Source organism: Mya arenaria, chromosome 5, assembly GCF_026914265.1.
Source record: "Mya arenaria isolate MELC-2E11 chromosome 5, ASM2691426v1".
Lineage (NCBI taxonomy): Eukaryota > Metazoa > Mollusca > Bivalvia > Myida > Myidae > Mya > Mya arenaria.
The window spans coordinates 73,608,159-73,628,694 of record NC_069126.1 but is presented as its reverse complement, the minus strand read 5'-3'; the positions used below and the strand labels follow the sequence as shown (position 1 = coordinate 73,628,694).

Below are 20,536 nucleotides of genomic sequence, written 5' to 3'. Positions count from 1 at the left end.
ACTGAACCATATTTAAGAATAAAGATAAGAGTTATATTGAATACTGCCCCTGATCTATAGTTTGTCTGTTTGTATTTAGAAATTAAAAAAAGGTTTGTTCATAGTACTGGTTTTGTCAGCAGTGAATTTGTGCAAATACTAAATGAGTTGATCTTATCATATGAGGACCAACCCAAATGTTGCTGATGAAAATATGATATGTGTAGCAAGCTTTGGAAATCTGGCTTTAATATTTTTCAAGTTATGTCCTCTGATTGAAACAGGGGAGCATTGGGGTCCATTTTGTGGTGCTCTTGGTTCACACACGCCGTGACATTTAGAATTATTTACATTTTTACTGCTTGTATAAAAACATGTAAATGTATTTCTATTTCTCTTCTACAATCATTGAGCTTGACTACATGTATATTGATGCATTGTAGAATAATTCATGAACTTGAAAGTGAATGAGACTTCTCTTGAACTTTACATTTTTTCTATCATTTTTATTGGTAGATATTCAATGAATGTGCACCCTGAATCTGTTTATTTCCAGTTGCAACTATGATTTCATCGAGTTACGAGATGGAGGCACAATCAACTCAGAGTCACTTGGTCGATTATGCGGTTATTCTCATCCAAACACAGTTGTTACGACAGGCAATGTTCTTTACGCCAGATTCCGAACAGATGCTAGCGTACCTAGGATGGGATTTAAGGCCCAGTATAAGATAGGTAGGAATTAATGACTTTTTTTTTTTTTTAAACTTCAGATTCCGAATGGATAAGATCTGAGAGGATAACAGTGTTCCTAGTATGGGTTTTAAGACTCAGTATAGTCAGTAGGTCGGAATCTGGGGCTGTTTCAATAAAGGATTTGGTTGTAAATTCAATAATATTAAATCTGTAAAAATGTCTATAATGGAAAAACAATCTTTTTTTTTTCTTTTCTTAACTTTGTGTTTATTTTTAACACTGTTTTAAGTTCAGTTCCCGGAAATATGTAGCTAAATAATGTTTTTTTATTATTTTAGAATTGCCAAAAGCTGACAATCCTTTATATTATTTTATAAAAAACACGATTGCATACTGTATGTACATAAAAACAAAATTATACAAGGTTATAAGGAGAAAGCATCATGTCGTAAGTGGTTTTTAGTTGTTAGGAATGTTTGTATGGCAAGCAAACATAATATACGTAGTTTAAGATATTAATGTGTTTTGATCTTCTATCACTTATAAAATATGTCTAATATATAAATAATGAAACTATGACACAAAGACAATTTCAATTTAAGACTTAAAGCTGCACTCTAACAGATTTACCATTTTTACAACTTTTTTTATTTTTTGTCTTGGAAAGAGCAAATTTTTGCGTAAATATCTGCAAACCAGTGCAATAAGATTGCTGACAAAAAATCAGATTGTAGATTTTCATATTTCCGTTCGAAAATTAATGTTTTATGGCTTAAACCGTTACTAACGATTTAAGAAAAATGCATAAAACATCAATTTTTGAACTTAATTATAAAAATCTGCGATCTAATTTTTGGTCAGCAGTCTTATATAACTGGTTTCCATGGATTTTCGCAAAAATTGGCTTGTTCCAAGACAAAAAATAAAAATAATTGTCAAAATGTTCAATCTGTGAGAGTGCAGCTTTAAAAGGACTAAGATCTTTATTAAAATTGCCTCCCTGGGACGTCTATTTTTGTCTATTTCTAGCATAACAAGTAGTGCCCAAAGTAATTGTGCAAGTGAGATGTGTAGTGATTCAATATATTTAATATTATATTAAAGCAACCTCAGAATAGTAAGTTTAATTATACGACATGAGACTCGGCCTTAAATAAGTAAAAGTTTTAAGAGTGATCGTTTTTCAAAATTAAGACTTGTCTAGTATGGTCATTTGTCACTCAGCTGAAGTTTTAAAATTTAATTTATGATTGAGATACTGGGCCACACCAGATAAGCTATTTATTCGTCATATTTTAGTTTGGCAAAAAGTTGAAACTGCAATCCTAAGTTGTCTGCAAATTCACTGGGCCCGATCTCATGCTATCTGTCATCTACGTAGAGTTGTTTATGACACAGAAATACTACTGTTAGACAATATGCCAATTAGCATATATACTTATGTCAACTGTTGCTTGATTTGTAAATTAAATCATAAATGCACTCACATTAAGGATATTAAATAGTGAAGCCATTGAATGTCAATTAAGCATTTTTTTGCGAACTGTGAAAAAACAGGAAGGGTCCTGCTGGAAAATAATCAATTAAATATTTTATCAAAGAAACAACTCAAGTACCAATGCTTAAACACACTAGGTTAATATTCAGCATGTTTTACATGTTCCTGCACAGGGGCCGTATTCAATAAGCATCTTAGTAAATATTTCCATATTAGTGAAAACTTCATAATTTTTGACAAGGATTATTTTAAATACCCGCTTCTTTTCATTCGATTTATTCATATGCATATATTGTTAAGACCATTTTCATGCTTATTTTCATATTTTTGGTGTATAAACATTGTCCATTTTCTTAAAATTCAAATTAGAAAAAAGACATTTTTTCACTAAGATGAAAATTAATTGTTACTAAGATGCTTATTGAATATGGCCCCTTGAGGTTAAAAGTCAGCAGTTTTAAACTTCCTGCAATGTCATACAAAAAACAACATCATAGAATGCAAGTTATTGTCTTTAATTTGTTATCATTGAAGTTAAATAATATATAACATATTAATAGTAATAATTTAAGTTACATGGTTAGTAGGTGACCCGATATGGGATATACCGGGCAAAAGAAACCATATGGGGTGAGAGCGAAGCTTGAATCCGAATATGGTTTCCCGCGCCCCGAATATCCCATATCAGGTCACCTACTAGCCCCGTAACATATGTATCACGTCAACAACCTGTTTACATGTTTCAATTATTCATCAGAATATTCATCGGAATCGGAAAATAGATGCCGTTTATGTTCGATATAAATATGGTGACCCAATATGGGAAAATATGGGGTCACCTTGTGACCAGTCCTGGACCAAAAGCATTGCGTTTTTTATGTTGGAGGCGTGTTATAAACAATGATTAAGGTACCTACACTGTATACAGCGACCATGTGTCCTTCATGTATATACATGTACATGTATACCCTTTTACATAGGCAGTATAATTTGAGAATCAAAGGTCCAATTTTCGTTGTGATCTTGAATCCGTGGACTACCCAACCCACAAAGACCATGAAAACTTATGTTCCACAAATAGTAATGATTTTACAATAATTGTTTTTAGTGTAAATACCATGATTGATTTTGTTAACAATGCAGAAAAGAAATCAACATATAAATGTATAAAATATAGCTACCTGTGGCGGGCGTTTATCGGGTCAGTCCGGCTTGATAACCAGTCCAAACTATCCATCAAACTACGACAACAACCTGGAATGCCTGTGGACTGTTCAAGGACCTGTCGGACATTTCCTGACGTTCACTTTCTCTGCAATGAATCTGCCTCGGTCAGCAAACTGTAGTGCTGAGGATTATATTGAGATAAGGGAAATAAACGCAACCGGTGAGTAAATAATACCATGGTCACTTAATACCAATATTTTTAAGCTTGATTTTTGAGATTGCTAAAATCTGATATGATCATGCTTCTACTCTGTTTCCTGGGTAGAAACCTGTAGGTGTGTATACATACCTATGAGGTGTAAAGAGGGCCTGAGACTAAGGGTGTGTCCCTGGTTGGGTATGAACTCAAGATCCCTTCGATGGGAGGCAGACACCTTGTCAACAAAATTATCAGTACCATCCTTTTTTTGAATCCATTAGTTTTGGTTGTAAGGGTATATGTTTTGAAACAAATAGTTTGGCTGGAAATATTATTTTAGGGTTACTTTGATTTAAAATTTTATTGTAAAGTTTATTTTACAATTCTGGCACTCGTTTTGTTTTATTTTAAAATTCATGATCTTACAATATTTGGCAGATGCTAGTGTTGATAAGATACCACACACAAGAACCACATCTCCCATTCTGCTCTTAAATTTAGTTGATGAAAGAAACTGCTGTTATGATTATTTTTTTAAAGTAATATACTATTTAAATATTAACATTTATATAAGCTTTTTTGTAATTTATAATTCAGATCTTAGCAAATATTCATTGATAGCAACTAGAATCACTTTCATCTTATATTATGTATTCTCTTGTCTTATGTCTATGGTTTCATGTCTAATGTCAATGGTGTCTTGTCTTATTTCTATGGTGTATTGTCTAATGCCCATTGTGCCTTGTCTTATGTCTATGGTGTCTTGTCTTATGCCCATTGTGTCTTGTCTAATATCCATGATGTCATGTCTTATATCCATGGTGTCTTGTCTAATGGTCATGGTGTCTTCTCCAATATCCATGGTGTCTTGTGTCTTGTCTAATATCCATGTAGCCATGTCTTATATCCATGGTGTCTTGTCTAATGTCCATGGTTTTTTTGTCCAATGTCCATGGTGTCTTGTCTAATGTCCATGGTGTCTTGTCTAATGTCAATGGTGTATTGTCTTATGTCCATGGTGTCATGTCTTATATCCATGGTGTCTTGTCCAATGCCCATGGTGTCTTGTCTAATAGCAATGTTGTCATGTCTTATGTTCATGGTGTCACGTCTTATGTTTATGGTGTATTGTCTAATGTCTATGGTGTCTTGTTGTATGTTCATGGTGTCTTGTCTTATGTCCATGGTGTATTGTCTAATGTCTATGGTGTCTTGTTGTATGTTCATGGTGTCATGTCTTATGTCCATGGTGTCTTGTCTACTGTCCATGGTGTCTTGTCTTATGTCCATGGTGTCTTGGCTAATGTCTATGGTGTCATGTCTTATATCCATGGTGTCTTGTCCAATGCCCATGGTGTCTTGTCTAATAGCAATGTTGTCATGTCTTATATCCATGGTGTCTTGTCTTATGTCCATGGTGTCTTGGCTAATGTCCATGGTGTCATGTCTTATATCCATGGTGTCTTGTCCAATGCCCATGGTGTCTTGTCAAATGCCCATTGTGTCTTGTCTAATATCCATGTAGCCATGTCTTATATCCATGGTGTCTTGTCTAATGTCCATGGTTTTTTTGTCCAATGTCCATGGTGTCTTGTCTAATGTCCATGGTGTCTTGTTGTATGTTCATGGTGTCTTGTCTAATGTCCATGGTGTCTTGTCTAATGTCCATGGTGTCGTGTCTAATGTTCATAGTGTCATGTCTTATATCCATGGTGTCTTGTTGTATGTTCATGGTGTCTTGTCTTATGTCCATGGTGTCTTGTCTAATGTCCATGGTGTCATGTCTTATATCCATTGTGTCTTTGCTAATGTCTATGGTGTCTGGTATACTGTCCATGGTGTCATGTCTTTTGTCCATGGTGTCTTGGGCTTATGTCCATGGTGTCTTGTCGTATGTCAATGTTAACATGTCTTATGTTAATGGTGTCATGTCGTATGTCCATGGTGTCCTGTCTAATGTCTATTGTGTCATGTCATATGTCAATGTTTTAATGTCAAATGTCTATTGTATCTTGTTGTATGTCAATGTTGTCATGTCTAATGTCCATGGTGTCTTGTCTCATGTCTATTGTGTATTGTCAAATGTCTATGGTGATTTGTCTAATATCTATAGTGTATTGTTTAATTCCATGGTGTCTTGTTTTATGTCTGTGGTGTCTTGTCTCATGTCTATGGTGTCTTGTCTCATGTCTATGATGTCTTGTCTCATGTCTATGGTGTCTTGTCTCATGTCCATGGTGTCTTGTCTAATGTCCATGGTGTCTTGTCTAATGTCCATGGTGTCTTATGTTTATAAATAAATCATTTTTACAGGACCAGTGCTACTGCAGGCTTGTGGCAACCAGATCCCACAACCAGTTATGACATCAGATAACTTGGCCTATGTCAAGTTTGTGTCGGATGGTATCAGACAACTCACTGGTTTCAGTGTTAACTTCGAAGCTAGTGTTGATGGTGAGATCTTTTCAACAAAGAATAATATTTCATAAATTTAGTTTATAATTATAAAAAAGGTTTTTCCCTCTATGTTATTCTTAATCGTGTGAGTATCCTCCTGTCCCCTCTTGTGCAAATAGCAAAAAACCAAAACACTTTATATATGTTTATCCAACTGTGCCCTTGCATTACAACTGATGTAATGGGCTTCAGTAAAGCCCTGTCATGGCTTTTTGTCCATAGCCTTCAAGCTTTCTGAAGAGTCATGTGGTGTTTTATACGAGCATAATAGGATTTCCTTTAATGAAATTGCATTCAACAGAGTTGAAAAAATAGTAGCTAACCTTGAATTTCAATATTCAGCAAAATAATCATAATACTAAGCAATAATGTGAATATTTTCCATTGGTGTACCTGTATGTTGAAATATGCACATAGAAGTTTCCTGCATAACTCCTAAAATCACAGAATTGCCTTATATGTGAGTGGAGAATTCAAATTTTCTTTTAAAAAAGAAAAGGTCTTGGATACAAACTGTTATACTTTCTTTGCAGAATGTGGTGGAGACCTTATATTACCCTCAGGTTCTTTCCAGTCACCGAATTTCCCCGGAAATTACCCACATCGTCGAACATGTGAATGGAGAATTCGGGTTCCAGAAGGAAGGAGGATTACACTGCGATTCGATCCTTTCAGTATTGAGAATCACAGATACTGCAGATATGATTATGTGGCAGTAAGTTACAGCTTCTTTCTTGTGCCTTAACATTCTTGTTTACAGGCTTGTCTTCTAACCTTGGTGTTTGTGAACAAAACTTGTCATGGGGATGATCACATTCACAAGTCTAAGCTAGGTTCAGCAAAATGAATGATTAATTTTCTGAGATGTCTGAGAAGCATGAGAGTGAAAAGCTTTTAAATGACATTCAATAAAGAAGTAGAAAGGTCCTTTTTTGCGTTAACTCTGGACTGATGAAAATATGGTGCAAGACCAGGAAACCAGTAAAGAAACCAGCCATAAAACTTGTGTTTATTTACATTGTTTCATATAGATTTTTCTGAAGTTATTTAAATCTAAGTAGGAGTTTTATGTATAGCTTTCATGAAAGCAGTTGGTATTTGTAATTGTTTTCATGATTTTTTTACTGCTTGGCTTTGAAACTTTAATTTATTTTACAAGTCGTTTTGTGAACTCTTAACTTGGTTGTTTTAACTCCAAACCTTAGAAAAGCCCAACCACCATTTTACTTTAGAATCAGAGTTGATCAATTTTGCAGGACCATGTTAAAACATCGAGAAATGTTGCCCATTTTTGTAGATTTGTAACAATTGCCTCAATCATGCAGATTCCCATTTCAGATTTACAATGGAGTGTTCCCAGACTCCCCACAGATCGCTAAATATTGTGGAACCGCACCCCCTGCGCAGATTCAGACATCGGGAAATACTGCACGTGTTTTGTTCCGCACAGATGGTTCTGTTACCAATGGAGGCTTCCGAGCATTCTGGAGCTCTGATGAACCATTAGGTAGACGATAGTTATTACATGTTGGCACATAATGAGATTTTGAGCAGACCGGTTAAAAAAATTTTTTTGATTTAACATGCAGGGAAGATGGTTATTTCTGTGATTTTCAATACTTGTTGAATAGGAATGTTCAGTTTATTGTATTACAAAGTCTGTCTTGAATTTGGCACATTGGTTGAGATTATCTGATTCTTCCTCATATTTGTTTAAATTTTCTGAGAAAGTGAAACAATTTTGAAATTCAGAAAATAGTTCATTGAGTAAATGTTTCTTGTTAGCATAATTTTTTATGCACCCAACTTTAAATAAAGATTCTTGTATCTTGCATCTTGTATCTTTAAAATATAATCTGTGCAGTGAAGGTTTGATAAAAATTACTGGTATGTGTTTCAATGCAGATATAATCATAGCAAAAAATAATTTAGGTTGTATATTCTTTAAAAATAGAACGTATAAGATGTGATATAAAAAATGACTTTTATTACACTACTGTAGATGGTTTTCACTTCGTGAGGTTTTATATAAATTGATTAGTATATTAAAAACCCATGTTCAATTTAGTTTTTCCTTTTTGTCTCCCAAATAGTTGTGTAATGATTTGACACAGGCGGAATTGACACAGGCGGAATTGACATGACATAATGAACCACCATGTAATAAATATTCATGACTGTTAAACACATTCAGAGATGTTCACACAATCATGCAAACAAAGAGGGTAATTATTAAGGGCAGTCTTAAGCAGATTGAGCATCATATCACTTGATCAAAAAACAACTACATGTAAAACAATGACATGCAAAATAAAACCTTTCTACTTAATTTGAAACATTTTTCTGATCGCACAGAATGTGGAGGGATGATAATATCAGCTCCTGGCAACCTGACGTCACCTGGATACAATGGAACAAACAACTACACAAACAACCTAGAATGTATATGGACGTTACAGAACCAGGAGAGTGTGAGAAATACCTCGATTTTGATACGGATTGTAAGCATCAAACTCGAGAGTCATTCCACATGTAGATATGACTTATTGGAGGCCAGAGAAGGTAATTTTTCATAAATGACATTGCCGCCCTTAAATAACATCATTTTTATTATATGCTTTCGGGTGATTTATAGAGATTTATCAGTGAAATAAAAATGATATAAAACAGTGAAATAACATATTGAAAATTTTCATTCTTGTAATTTTAGGCCGCTCTCAATTCAAAATCAAAAGTCAGCATGCACAGGACTGGGACACAATTTCAATGATGACAGTTCTGAAATTCTGACTTCATAGCGGCATTTTATGTATTGAGACCTATAAATCACCACATGTTGTCCGCATGTGGAATGAAAGAGTAATACTTTATTGTCATGAAGTATACTAATGACCTTTTCATGAGCAACTGCATTCTCATCTTTTTTTTTCCTTTTTTTAAAGTACCATGTGTTTAAGTGGATAGTGGGATAATTGTTCCTCCCTTAAATAGCTCAAGTTTATTACAGGCTTGAAGGGGCAGTATTCACTCCTGTAATAGTAGGGGTTGCATTCACTTCTGTGAATGCTTTAGTTTATTACAGGTTTGAAGGAGTAGTATTCACTCCTGTGATAGCTCTAGTCTATTACATGATTTAAGGGGTAGTATTCTCTCCTTTGATAGCTCTAGTTTATTACAGGCTTGAAGGGGTAGTATTCTCTCCTGTGATAGCTCTAGTTTATTACAGGTTTGAAGGGGTAGTATTCACTCCTGTGATAGCTCTAGTTTATTACAGGCTTGAAGCCAGGGTAGTATTCTCTTCTGTGATAGCTCTAGCTTATTACAGGTTTGAAGGAGTAGTATTCACTCCTGTGATAGCTCTAGTTTATTACAGGCTTGAAGGGGTAGTATTCTCTCCTGTGATAGCTCTAGTCTATTACATGATTTAAGGGGTAGTATTCTCTCCTTTGATAGCTCTAGTTTATTACAGGCTTGAAGGGGTAGTATTCTCTCCTGTGATAGCTCTAGTTTATTACATGATTGAAGGGGTAGTATTCTCTCCTGTGATAGCTCTAGTTTATTACAGGTTTGAAGGAGTAGTATTCACTCCTGTGATAGCTCTAGTTTATTACAGGCTTGAAGGGGTAGTATTCTCTCCTGTGATAGCTCTAGTTGATTGCTAGCTTGAAGGGGTAAAATATACTCCGGAGAAAGCTCTAGTTTTTTTACACACTTAAAGGGACAATATTCTCTCCTTTGATAGCTCTAGTTTATTACATGCTTAAAGGGGCAGTATTCTCTCTTTTGATAGCTCTAGTTTATTACACGCTTTAAGGGGCAATATTCTCTCCTGTTATAGCTCTAGTTTATTACACGCTTAAAGGGGCAGTATTCTCTCCTGTGATAGCTCTAGTTTATTACACGCTTAAAGGGGCAGTATTCTCTCATGTGATAGCTGTGGTTTTTTACACGCTTACAGGGGCAGTATTCTCTCCTGTGATAGCTCTAGTTTATTACACGCTTAAAGGGGTAGTATTCTCTCCTGTGATAGCTCTAGTTTATTACACGATTTAAGGGGTAGTATTCTCTCCTGTGATAGCTCTAGTTTATTACACGCTTAAAGGGGCAGTATTTTCTCCTGTGATAGCTCTAGTTTATTACACGCTTAAAGGGGCAGTATTTTCTCCTGTGATAGCTCTAGTTTTATTACACGCTTAAAGGGGCAGTATTCACATCTGTGAAAGCTCTAGTTTATTACACCCTTAAAGGGGCAGTATAGCTCTAGTTTATTACACGCTTAAAGAGGCAGTATTCACTCCTGTGACAGCTCTAGTTTATCACACCCTTTAAGGGGCAGTATTCTCTCCTGTGATAGATCTAGTTTATTACACACTTAAAGGGGCAGTATTCTTTCCTGTGATAGCTCTAGCTTATTACAGGCTTGTATAGGTAGTATTCTCTCCTGTGATAGCTGTGGTTTTTTAAAGGGTTCTGAATGGAGTATTCAACTCTGTGATAGCTGTGGTTTATTACAGGCTTGTATGGGTAGTATTCTCTCCTGTGATAGCTCTAGTTTATTACAGGCTTGAAGGGGTAGTACTTCCTGTGATAGCTGTGGTTTATTACAGGGTTGTGAATGGAGTATTTACTCCTGTGATAGCTGTGGTTTATTACAGGGTTGTGATTGGAGTATTCTCTCCTGTGATAGCTCTAGCTTATTACAGGCTTGTATAGGTAGTATTCTCTCCTGTGATAGCTGTGGTTTTTTAAAGGGTTCTGAATGGAGTATTCAACTCTGTGATAGCTGTGGTTTATTACAGGCTTGTATGGGTAGTATTCTCTCCTGTGATAGCTCTAGTTTATTACAGGCTTGAAGGGGTAGTACTTCCTGTGATAGCTGTGGTTTATTACAGGGTTCTGAATGGAGTATTCACTCCTGTGATAGCTGTGGTTTATTACAGGGTTGTGATTGGAGTATTCTCTCCTGTGATAGCTCTAGCTTATTACAGGCGTGTATGGGTAGTATTCTCTCCTGTGATAGCTCTACTTTATTACAGGCTTGAAGGGGTAGTACTTCCTGTGATAGCTGTGGTTTATTACAGGGTTCTGAATGGAGTATTCACTCCTGTGATAGCTGTGGTTTATTACAGGGTTGTGAATGGAGTATTCTCTCCTGTGATAGCTCTAGCTTATTACAGGCTTGTATGGGTAGTATTCTCTCCTGTGATAGCTCTAGCTTATTACAGGTTTGAAGGAGTAGTATTCACTCCTGTGATAGCTCTAGCTTATTACAGGTTTGAAGGAGTAGTATTCTCTCCTGTGATAGCTCTAGTTTATTACAGGCTTGAAGGGGTAGTACTTCATGTGATAGCTGTGGTTTATTACAGGGTTCTGAATGGAGTATTCACTTCTGTGATAGCTGTGGTTTATTACAGGGTTGTGAATGGAGTATTCTCTCCTGTGATAGCTCTAGCTTATTACAGGCTTGTATGGGTAGTATTCTCTCCTGTGATAGCTCTAGTTAATTACAGGCTTGAAGGGGTAGTACTTCCTATGATAGCTGTGGTTTATTACAGGGTTGTGAATAGAGTATTTATACCCCCCAAAACAAAGTTTGGGGGGGGGGGTATACTGGAATCGGGTTGTCCGTCTGTCCATCTGTCTGTCTGTCCGTCTGTCCGTCCGTTTTTTTTTGTCCGGGATTCATCTTTGTCGTTATTGAACAAATCTTTTTCAAACTTTCAAATATTAATGACCATGATGTAAACCTGTGCCTCTGTGGATTTGGTCAGAGTCGCATGATCCTGAGTGGAGTTGTGGCCCCTTAATGAGTTAAATTGGGCAAAATTAGCTTTGTCCAGGATTCTTCTTTGAAGCTATTGAGCAAATCTTTTTCAAACTTTCAAATATTAATGGCCATGATGTAAACCTTTGCCTCCATGAATTTGGTGGGAGTCACATGATCCTGAGTGGAGTTGTGGCCCCTTAATGAGTTAAATTGGGTAAAATTAGTTTTGTTCGTCCTACTCCTTCGTCATTTTTGAATGAATCTTTTTCAAACTTTTAGCCATGGTGAGAACATTTGCCTCTGTGATTGTGGTTGGAATCACATGATCATGTCTCCAATTATGGCCCCTGAATAAGTTAAAATAGGCAAAAATTATACAGCTTTGTCTAGCCTAATCCTTGGTCATTTTTTCTCATTTTTTCTATAAATCTTTTTCAAACTTTCAGATGTCAATGACCATGATATGAACTGTTGAATATGTGATTTGGTGCACCTGTATTAATCAGAATGTTTGCATGGCCTTAAAAAGACCTTTAATTGATTTTGTCCTTAAAAAGACCATCAAAAGTCCTGAAGTTAGGTGCATACAGGCCTTAAATTTGTTACAATATTCGCTTTGGTGGCCTACTCCTTTGTCATTTTTCAATATATTTTTCTCAAACTTTCAGCTATCCATGACCATGATGTGAACCTTTGTATATGTGATTTTGTGCACCTGTATTATTTCCTTGTTACTCCTGTGATAGCTCTAGTTTATTACAGGCTTGAAGGGGTAGAACTTCCTGTGATAGCTGTGGTTGATTACAGGGTTGTGAATGGAGTATTCACTCCTGTGATAGCTGTGGTTTATTACAGGGTTGTGAATGGAGTATTCACTCCTGTGATAGCTCTAGTTTATTCCAGGATTTTCCCAAGATGGAGTGCTCCTTGATCAATATTGTGGAAACAACACCAGGCATCCACCGATTATAACACCGATGCCCAGTGTATGGATCAGATTTAAAACTGATGCATCGAAGGTTGACACAGGCTTCTTTTTGCAGTACAACTTTACAGGTAATGACCTGTTATATTCTTTATGGCACTTATGTGCGGTGTCTGAGCTGCAGTCTTATTTCTGTGTTACAAAATTGGTATTTTTTACCTGTTGGGTGCCATTTACGCATCTATTAATGTTTTCCCCAATGGGACTAGGAGGTTTAGACAAATAAATCCCACCCCTAGAGCAGGCACCTTTGTCATAATCTCTGGTGTCAGAGGGAGGCATTCCAGGCATTGAGAATGCTTTGAATTTTATTTTGACTATGGCCATTTCCCTTGTGGTGATCTCACCTGGCCTGTTAAAATATCTCCTGTTGGGAATCATCCTCTACAGAGCTTCTAAAAGTTTCTAATCTCAATCCGTGCAAGCCTGTCCACTCCTCCCCCCAAAAAGAAGAAGAAACAGGCTGGTTCCAATGTCCGATTTTTTTTGTCAAAAAAAATCCGTAATATGTATTCTGTCAATATTTTTTTGTGATGTGGCAATTCATAAGGGGTGCTTTAGAGCCATTATAGCCAATTTAGATTGTAATTTATATTTTTATTTTAAATTATTGAGTTTCTGCAGTGCTTCTTACAAGAAACACTCTGCTCATAACTCTACAATGTTGCTGTTGATATCTTATAGAATAAGGGAACAACTAGGCTAATTAATTGGAAATCTTATGGCTTTTGGAGATTACCAAAGTTATGTTTTTTTTGATAATCTTTGTAGCAAAAGTGTGACAATTGTTTACATGAGAAATAGATGGATAATTTGACATCTCTTTGATGTTATAAAAACAGCATAGTCAATTAAAACAGATGTTTTCATGTATTTGGAGATGTCTGAATGACAATAATTGTTTGTGTATTGTAATTTCTACAATTTGTATAACTTATTTAAATTGAAAAAAAAATATATTCAGACATGCAGTTTTAAGCCATTTTCTGTTACTTAAATTTGTCTGGCAAGGTCAAAAATTTGTCCAGACTGGCAGGCAAATTGAGTTTTAGAAGCCCTGATCCTCTATATGCCTATATCCCAGCCCCTGACTGGGTTGCATTACATAAATACATTCATTGGTATTTATAATATTCGTTGAGTTTCCTCTTGATAAATATGCTCTTTTTTTGGTCACAAAGTTTGGAGTTTTTAGAAATTAAGTTGTAAAAGGAGACAATATCAGCATTTACAGGGTTATGAACACAAAATACTTGCCAAGTTCATCAAATAAAACCCCATTATAATTCCAATGAATGAAACAAATGGAACATTTATACAGGCTGTGGTGGGATACTGACAGACCCTTCAGGAATCATAACCAGCCCGAACTACCCATTGGATTATGACCACAATGACGCCTGTGCCTGGCAAATCAATGCACCTGACGGTTATAGGATTATAGTAAGTAATGCGTATGTTGCCTGCGAGGCATGGCAGACACAAAGGGACTATTTTTTCTCCCACCCCAGATAAGTAGATCCAATTATTTTGCCATGCTGGAAACCCTATCTTGCCCATGGGCAAAGAAAAATAGTACATGTATGTAAAAAATAAATTAAAAAACATTTCAAGTATATTTTGTTTAACTGAAGTGGGAGAAAATTTTTCTACCATGTCTGCTCGTGTAAGACAGGTTCATCCCAACCCCCGCACAGGGTGTTCTGGTGAAACTCTGTAAACTTTGTTTCTGCGAAACACCCTACGTTTGGGTTGGGATGAACCTATCTTACATGAGTGGCCATGGAGGATACCTGGTTGTTGTCGTCATTATCGTCTGCGTCACACTCAGGTTTCCAATCAAAAACTTTAGAGAGAAATGTTGTAGAGTCCTCAAACTTTGTGTGCATATTTGTCATTATAGAGAGGGACACATAAGACCTTTCATCTGTCTTCACAATTAAGCTAAAATAAATTAATAAAAAATAAACCACTGCATCAGGCACCAATTTCTCCAAACTTCTAAAGCCTAACATACTTAAGTAGCATATCTCAATTCGCGAAAATGCATACTTTAATTGAATTTTGACAAATGAAAAATGGTTTATTGTAATTATCATAAAGATAATTCCTATCTAAAGTATAAACACTCTTAAATAATTAAATAGTATGCAGATTATTGAAAGAGAAAAATAGTGAGCTTAGGTTAATCTTGTTATAAGCGGCTTAAGATGTTTCGATGAATTTGAGCCAGAGGATTATTGTGAGTATAAATGGGAACTTAAATTATAGATCTACTAGCAATGGTGAAATACTTGTTGATATATGCCTCTTGACTTTGAAAAAAAAGAACGTTGAGATGTCTTCATATTAAAATTGCAAGAACAGTTTTACATTCTTATTGCAGGTGAATTTCACTGATTTTGCCATGGAACAGCATTCTGTGTGTCGCTATGACTTCCTAGAACTGTTTAATGGCCCCTACGCATCATCACCTTCAATCGGGAAATTCTGTGGATCAACCCCACCCATTGGGTTCCAGTCTCAATCCAACTCGATAAGAATTGTGTTTTACACAGATAGCAGTTTGTCGGCACGAGGGTTTAGGATGACGTACTACTTCAGTAGTGAAGGTATATGATTGAAATCCATATACTCAAGAAATTTGCAGGTGTTCTATAGTAACCACCATCTCTGTTCTTGCATCCATCCCTCCGGCTGTCCATATTTTTATGTTTTCTTTTATACTACTTCAAAGCCATTGAAGATATTGTCACATTCATGGCCCTTGGTAAGCATGTTTATTCAGCGAAATTATTTACTTTTCATCATAACTGGAACATTTTGAAAAGAATGGATTCAAACCACCCATATAATTATTAAGATAAGGCAATAAAAACTTGTGTTAAGAACAAGAATGATAACTCTGTGACCAATTTTTTTTGACAAATTGTCTCCCTTGTTTAGCAAAAAAATAAATATGCTTTAGCACAATTTATTGAAAAATGCTAATGGAGTTAGAGATATTGATAAAAGTAATAAATTAATGCTTGACTTCAATGAAAAAAGTGCATTGCATGACAACCATAATCTTTATCTTGTTGATTACAGAGTTATTGCCCTTTGTTACTTTTCATAGCCTGCAGCATAATTTGAAAGCTATTGAATGGAATTTAATGAAACTTCATACAAGATGTATAATTGCACTAGCTGCTTCCTAAATGAAGCTACATTCATATTGCCCTCATGGGCCTCTTGTTTTATGGATTTATGGCACTTTTTCAATTTTGAATTTGCCAAAACTTTGTGTCTGGGATATGTCCTTCCAGTTGTACCAGGGTTATAATTTTGACACATATTTGAAATTACCTGGACATACACTTAAGCTATTAACCATTTAAATTTGCGGAGGGCTGTTCAGTAATCTTCAGTAATCCCACCAACCCAAATTGTTCTTCTAGCTAGCTTCAACTGGATATCTATGTGGATACAGTAGCATTTACCATAGCCTTGACCACTGCTTTCCCCTTTTTATGTTGTGTAGGACTCAAGAATGGGTCCATGTGACCACACCCCAACTGTCCCTTCACTGGTATCTACACAATATTGAGTGTTTTTCGATAATCAAGTATGTTGAGTACATTGACCTTGACCTTAACTCTTGCATTTTATCTATTCTAGGCTGCGGAGGACTCTACCATTCAAGAACAGGTAGTTTAACAACTCCAAACTATCCCTCTAGCTATCCACACAACACAGAATGCACCTGGGATATCAATGTGGATTTGGGATTTACAGTGACCTTGACCTTTAACCCACCCTTCGACATGGAACATCAAGGGACATGTGATTTTGACTATGTTGAGGTAAGTGTGATTGACACGTTCATGGTGATTTTTTCTTAAGATTAGATTAACGGTTCATACATCTTAATAAGAGTACATGCCCTTCCAGAACGTATTGTTTTCTGGTACGGTATGAAGAAGGCTTTCAAAAATGTTGTTGAAATATGGTTGATTTATGTCTGTAAAGTTTAATGTTTCTCAGTTAGCGGATACCATAAAAAATCCAGGTAATTTTGGCATCCTCAAAAAACATTACGGATGGCCTGGTAACCAGTTATTATCTTATGACATTCTTTAACAAATCTTTAATGTTATTGACAGGCTAGCAATGACCCAGGAAATGGCACGCTGGCTCCACTAGGTCGCTGGTGCGGAAACATTCTCCCCCCGCCTCAGATGTCAACCAGTAACCGGCTTGTGGTTGGTTTCCGATCTGACCCTTCCACCAATGGGAATGGATTCTCTGCATCATGGAGTTCAAGTATAGAAACCTTTGTAGTCCGATAATTAACCATTTTGTTGATGAACCATGAGAAATTCTCATCTGACATGATTGTTAGTGACATAGATATTATTTGTTTCATCATCTTATTTATTTCACAGAAGTTCTTGATGTATAGACAGTAATTTGTTAGTTAAACGCCGCATCGAGGCAAGTATGTTTAGATTAAACTTATGTATTTTATAATGATTGTGAAAAAAGTCATAACAACATTATATTAATCACTCTCATTGGCACTTTGTTATGCCAGAGTGTGGTCTTGTGTTGTGGGGGAAACAGGAGTACCCGGAGGAAACCCACTTGTCTGACTTGGTGACCACAAACCAAACTATGTTAACTTGACTGTTTGTGAATTGTGAAATTGCAAATAGGAATATGTTCCCCTCCAGTAGTTTAACAAGTTTGTTTAAGAAAAGAATGTATTGGATCCAGACCCATTACGTTTCCATGTCCATTTTTTAGCTTGTCTGTCTCTCAAGAAAAAAGTGAGGTATTGTTGTAGCATTGGTTTGCAAATTTGTGAATAAGGCAACAACTTAAAACATTCAGTTCTTGATACACATGTTGCCAAGAACAATACCCTCATGTACAGCAAAGCCAATAAGATACGGACAATACACAATTATGGAAAAGTGTCCGTGTTTAGGCAGATTTACTGCTCTTGTTATTATTGGTTATGAATATTTAAATCGGGCCAGCTATGCTATACATATAATTGCTTTATTCAGATTATGATCGCCTTCAATAATAACTCCCTTTTTTTAGCATTTTTGTAGTCCCCGCTTAGTCTATATATCCTTTCAGCCACGTCAAATGTGTCCAGAGAAGGACTTCAGAACTACTGATGGGATTGAAATGAAACTTGGTCTTTAGATAGATGGTAATTAGAGGAAGTGCAGTGTTAAGAAACAATAATCTTATCAATAACATTTATATTTATTCAGTTATCTCCCCTTAACCATTTTTTTTAATGATTGGTGCTTGTCCAGGCCATAACTACAAAACTACTGATGGGATGGATATAAAACTTGGTATATAGATGGATACCAATGAGAGGAAGTGCTGTGCTCAAGAACCACAATCCTATTATGCATATTTATGAAATTATCTCCTGTTAACTTTTCATAATTGCTGTTTCCACACCCCTCCTTGTCCAGTGAATAAGTTCAGAACTATGGATGGGATTTAAATAAAATTTGGTATATAGATGGCAATGAGAGGAAGTGCACTGCACAAGAACATACTTCTATCTTGCCTAATTATTAAGTTATCTTTCCTTTGCTCTAACAGTCATCAAGGTGGTTCGGCGTCATGTCAATTTCATAATGTTCCTTGGAGTACGCTGATTTAATCATTCATTTAAGGTTTTCAGAATCTGTGTCTGCAGTTCACATTCATGCATCTGTTTCCTATGGTTCCCTTGACACCCCGTACTTGTACATAAAAAAATTGAAATGGTAACTACATGAACATCTCACTTTTAAGATTATATCACTACCATTTGTGATACATTTCAGATTGTGGTGGCATACTGACATCAGCCAACAGCATTCTGGTATCCCCTGGTTACCCTGGTTTATATGAGAACAATATGCGATGTAACTACACATTGGATATGGACCCGCAACATTACACCGTCGTTTACTTTGACTCTAACAACTTTGACATTGAGGGTAAGTTACCGAGATATTGTTTTCCTTTAAGCCTGAGAGAAAAAAGTTTTTAAATGCTTTTATAATCAAGAGTTTTTGTAAAGTAAGGCAAGTAAGTAGATACTATTGCTTAAATGAACAAAGATGTGATATGCTTTAATTTGGTCCTTTGTCCCTGACTTTGGCTAGAGTTGATAATTGGTCTGCCACCTAAATTGCTAATGTTGTTACCCATCATATTTCAATATGTCCTTAGAAATGTGTTATTCTTTCATAATAGTTAAGGATGAGGTTTCGTTAGGAGTCTGGGTTAGGTTTGGGATGAGGGTAAGTGATTAAAAGGCTGGGATCAATGCATATACATACATGTAGTGGCAGCTTTTGTAAAAGCTTGTCTCTGATATTTGATAAATTCTTAAAGAAGCACTTTTTTGTCAAATAACATTGAATATACAAATAACATTGTGGTTGCATATTTAGGACAGGATATAATTTGCATAATTATGGATATAAACTCTTAACACTACACCATTGAAAGGTTGACCTTGACCCTAGTTACCTTTGGGGTTCAGGTCTAGGTCAAAGGTCAATAACTTGAGAATGTTGTGATGTATTGATCTTAAAACCTTGTGAGTTGATGCCTCTTAGCCAGTAGATGTCCTCTTGTGATTTGGGGTAAAGCTGGCCAAGGCTTTGTCCTCATTTATGTGAAATGTTTGGTTATTTGTTTTCAATTTCTGTTAAACACCTTATTGCAATATCTAGTCCATGCTTTTGACTATGTGCCACTCAGGGGTCAAAATGTTTACACATATTTATTGTTTTTCTGTTCACAGCTGGAGGAGGTTGTAGATATGACTTTGTAGCAATCTATGAAGGAAATAGCTCTGATGGGCGTTTACTGGGCAAATTCTGTGGTAGTACTGCCCCTCAGCCAATCAGCGGCCTTGGACCTCTGTTTGTTCAATTCTGGACTGATGGCTCTGTCTTGCGGAGGGGATTTAGAGCACATTATAGGTAAACGGTGTCTTCTATGAGGAAAGTCAGATACAGGTAGTTGTTTCCTTGCTTAGGAGTTACAAACACAACTTTTGTTTCTAGTTTCACGACCAGTCCTTGTTTTTCAACTCATCCCTAATTCTTTTATTGCCACTGAGCTATTTTCAACTGGCATTTATTTTTTTCTCCTTTTAGGTATATCTGTATGGCAGTTCATTGAGTTAGAAAGATGTGTCAATATAATCTACTGTAAATCTATTGTAAATGTATTATTTTTATGAGTGCTATTGTTAAGAGTGACCCTAAGAAAATGGCAAAATATGTAAGTGGGAAAATGACATTCAGACACAGCTTTAGCCTTAACCCCCCCCCCCCCCCCCCACCCCACAAATGACCAAGATTTAGATTTTACTGCCATATCTTTTTGCCTAAAATAGTATATGAAACACATTTAATACTGGGCGATAACTGACCAATCTGAATAATGTGTCTCAAAAGTGGGGAATGTTGGTCAGTTTGTTTCTGGAATCTCAATTGTAGTTCCAGTTATGTTGGACATTGGTAAATGAATATAGCACTAGATTGTTCATTTATGATTGACTTACCAAATAATCACAATAATAAATGCACGTAATAAAAAACACTTGAACTTAAGGTGATGCTAAAGTGTTTGTTTCACCTGTTGTAAAACTTGGTCGAAAGTAGAACTTGGTCAAAAGTGAAAGTAGAACTTCTTTTTAATAAAAACACAGTATTTTGAATGTCATGCCCATCAATCTTTAAGCAACATGTTATGAAACCAAAGCAATGA

General features: G+C 35.9%; 1 protein-coding gene across 1 annotated transcript in view; it reads left to right on the top strand.

The window, feature by feature from the left end:
- LOC128235945 (cubilin-like) overlaps nt 1–20,536 on the top strand; it is a 103,844-nt gene that overhangs the window by 72,490 nt on the left and 10,818 nt on the right. Inside the window, exons 46-58 of the mRNA XM_052950732.1 lie at nt 536–714; nt 3,351–3,560; nt 5,853–5,993; nt 6,530–6,711; nt 7,335–7,503; nt 8,352–8,558; nt 12,667–12,819; nt 14,070–14,191; nt 15,135–15,360; nt 16,409–16,593; nt 16,894–17,053; nt 18,592–18,747; nt 19,563–19,743. Coding sequence (XP_052806692.1) covers nt 536–714; nt 3,351–3,560; nt 5,853–5,993; nt 6,530–6,711; nt 7,335–7,503; nt 8,352–8,558; nt 12,667–12,819; nt 14,070–14,191; nt 15,135–15,360; nt 16,409–16,593; nt 16,894–17,053; nt 18,592–18,747; nt 19,563–19,743 — 2,271 coding nt within the window. The remainder of the gene's footprint in view (nt 1–535; nt 715–3,350; nt 3,561–5,852; nt 5,994–6,529; nt 6,712–7,334; nt 7,504–8,351; nt 8,559–12,666; nt 12,820–14,069; nt 14,192–15,134; nt 15,361–16,408; nt 16,594–16,893; nt 17,054–18,591; nt 18,748–19,562; nt 19,744–20,536) is intronic.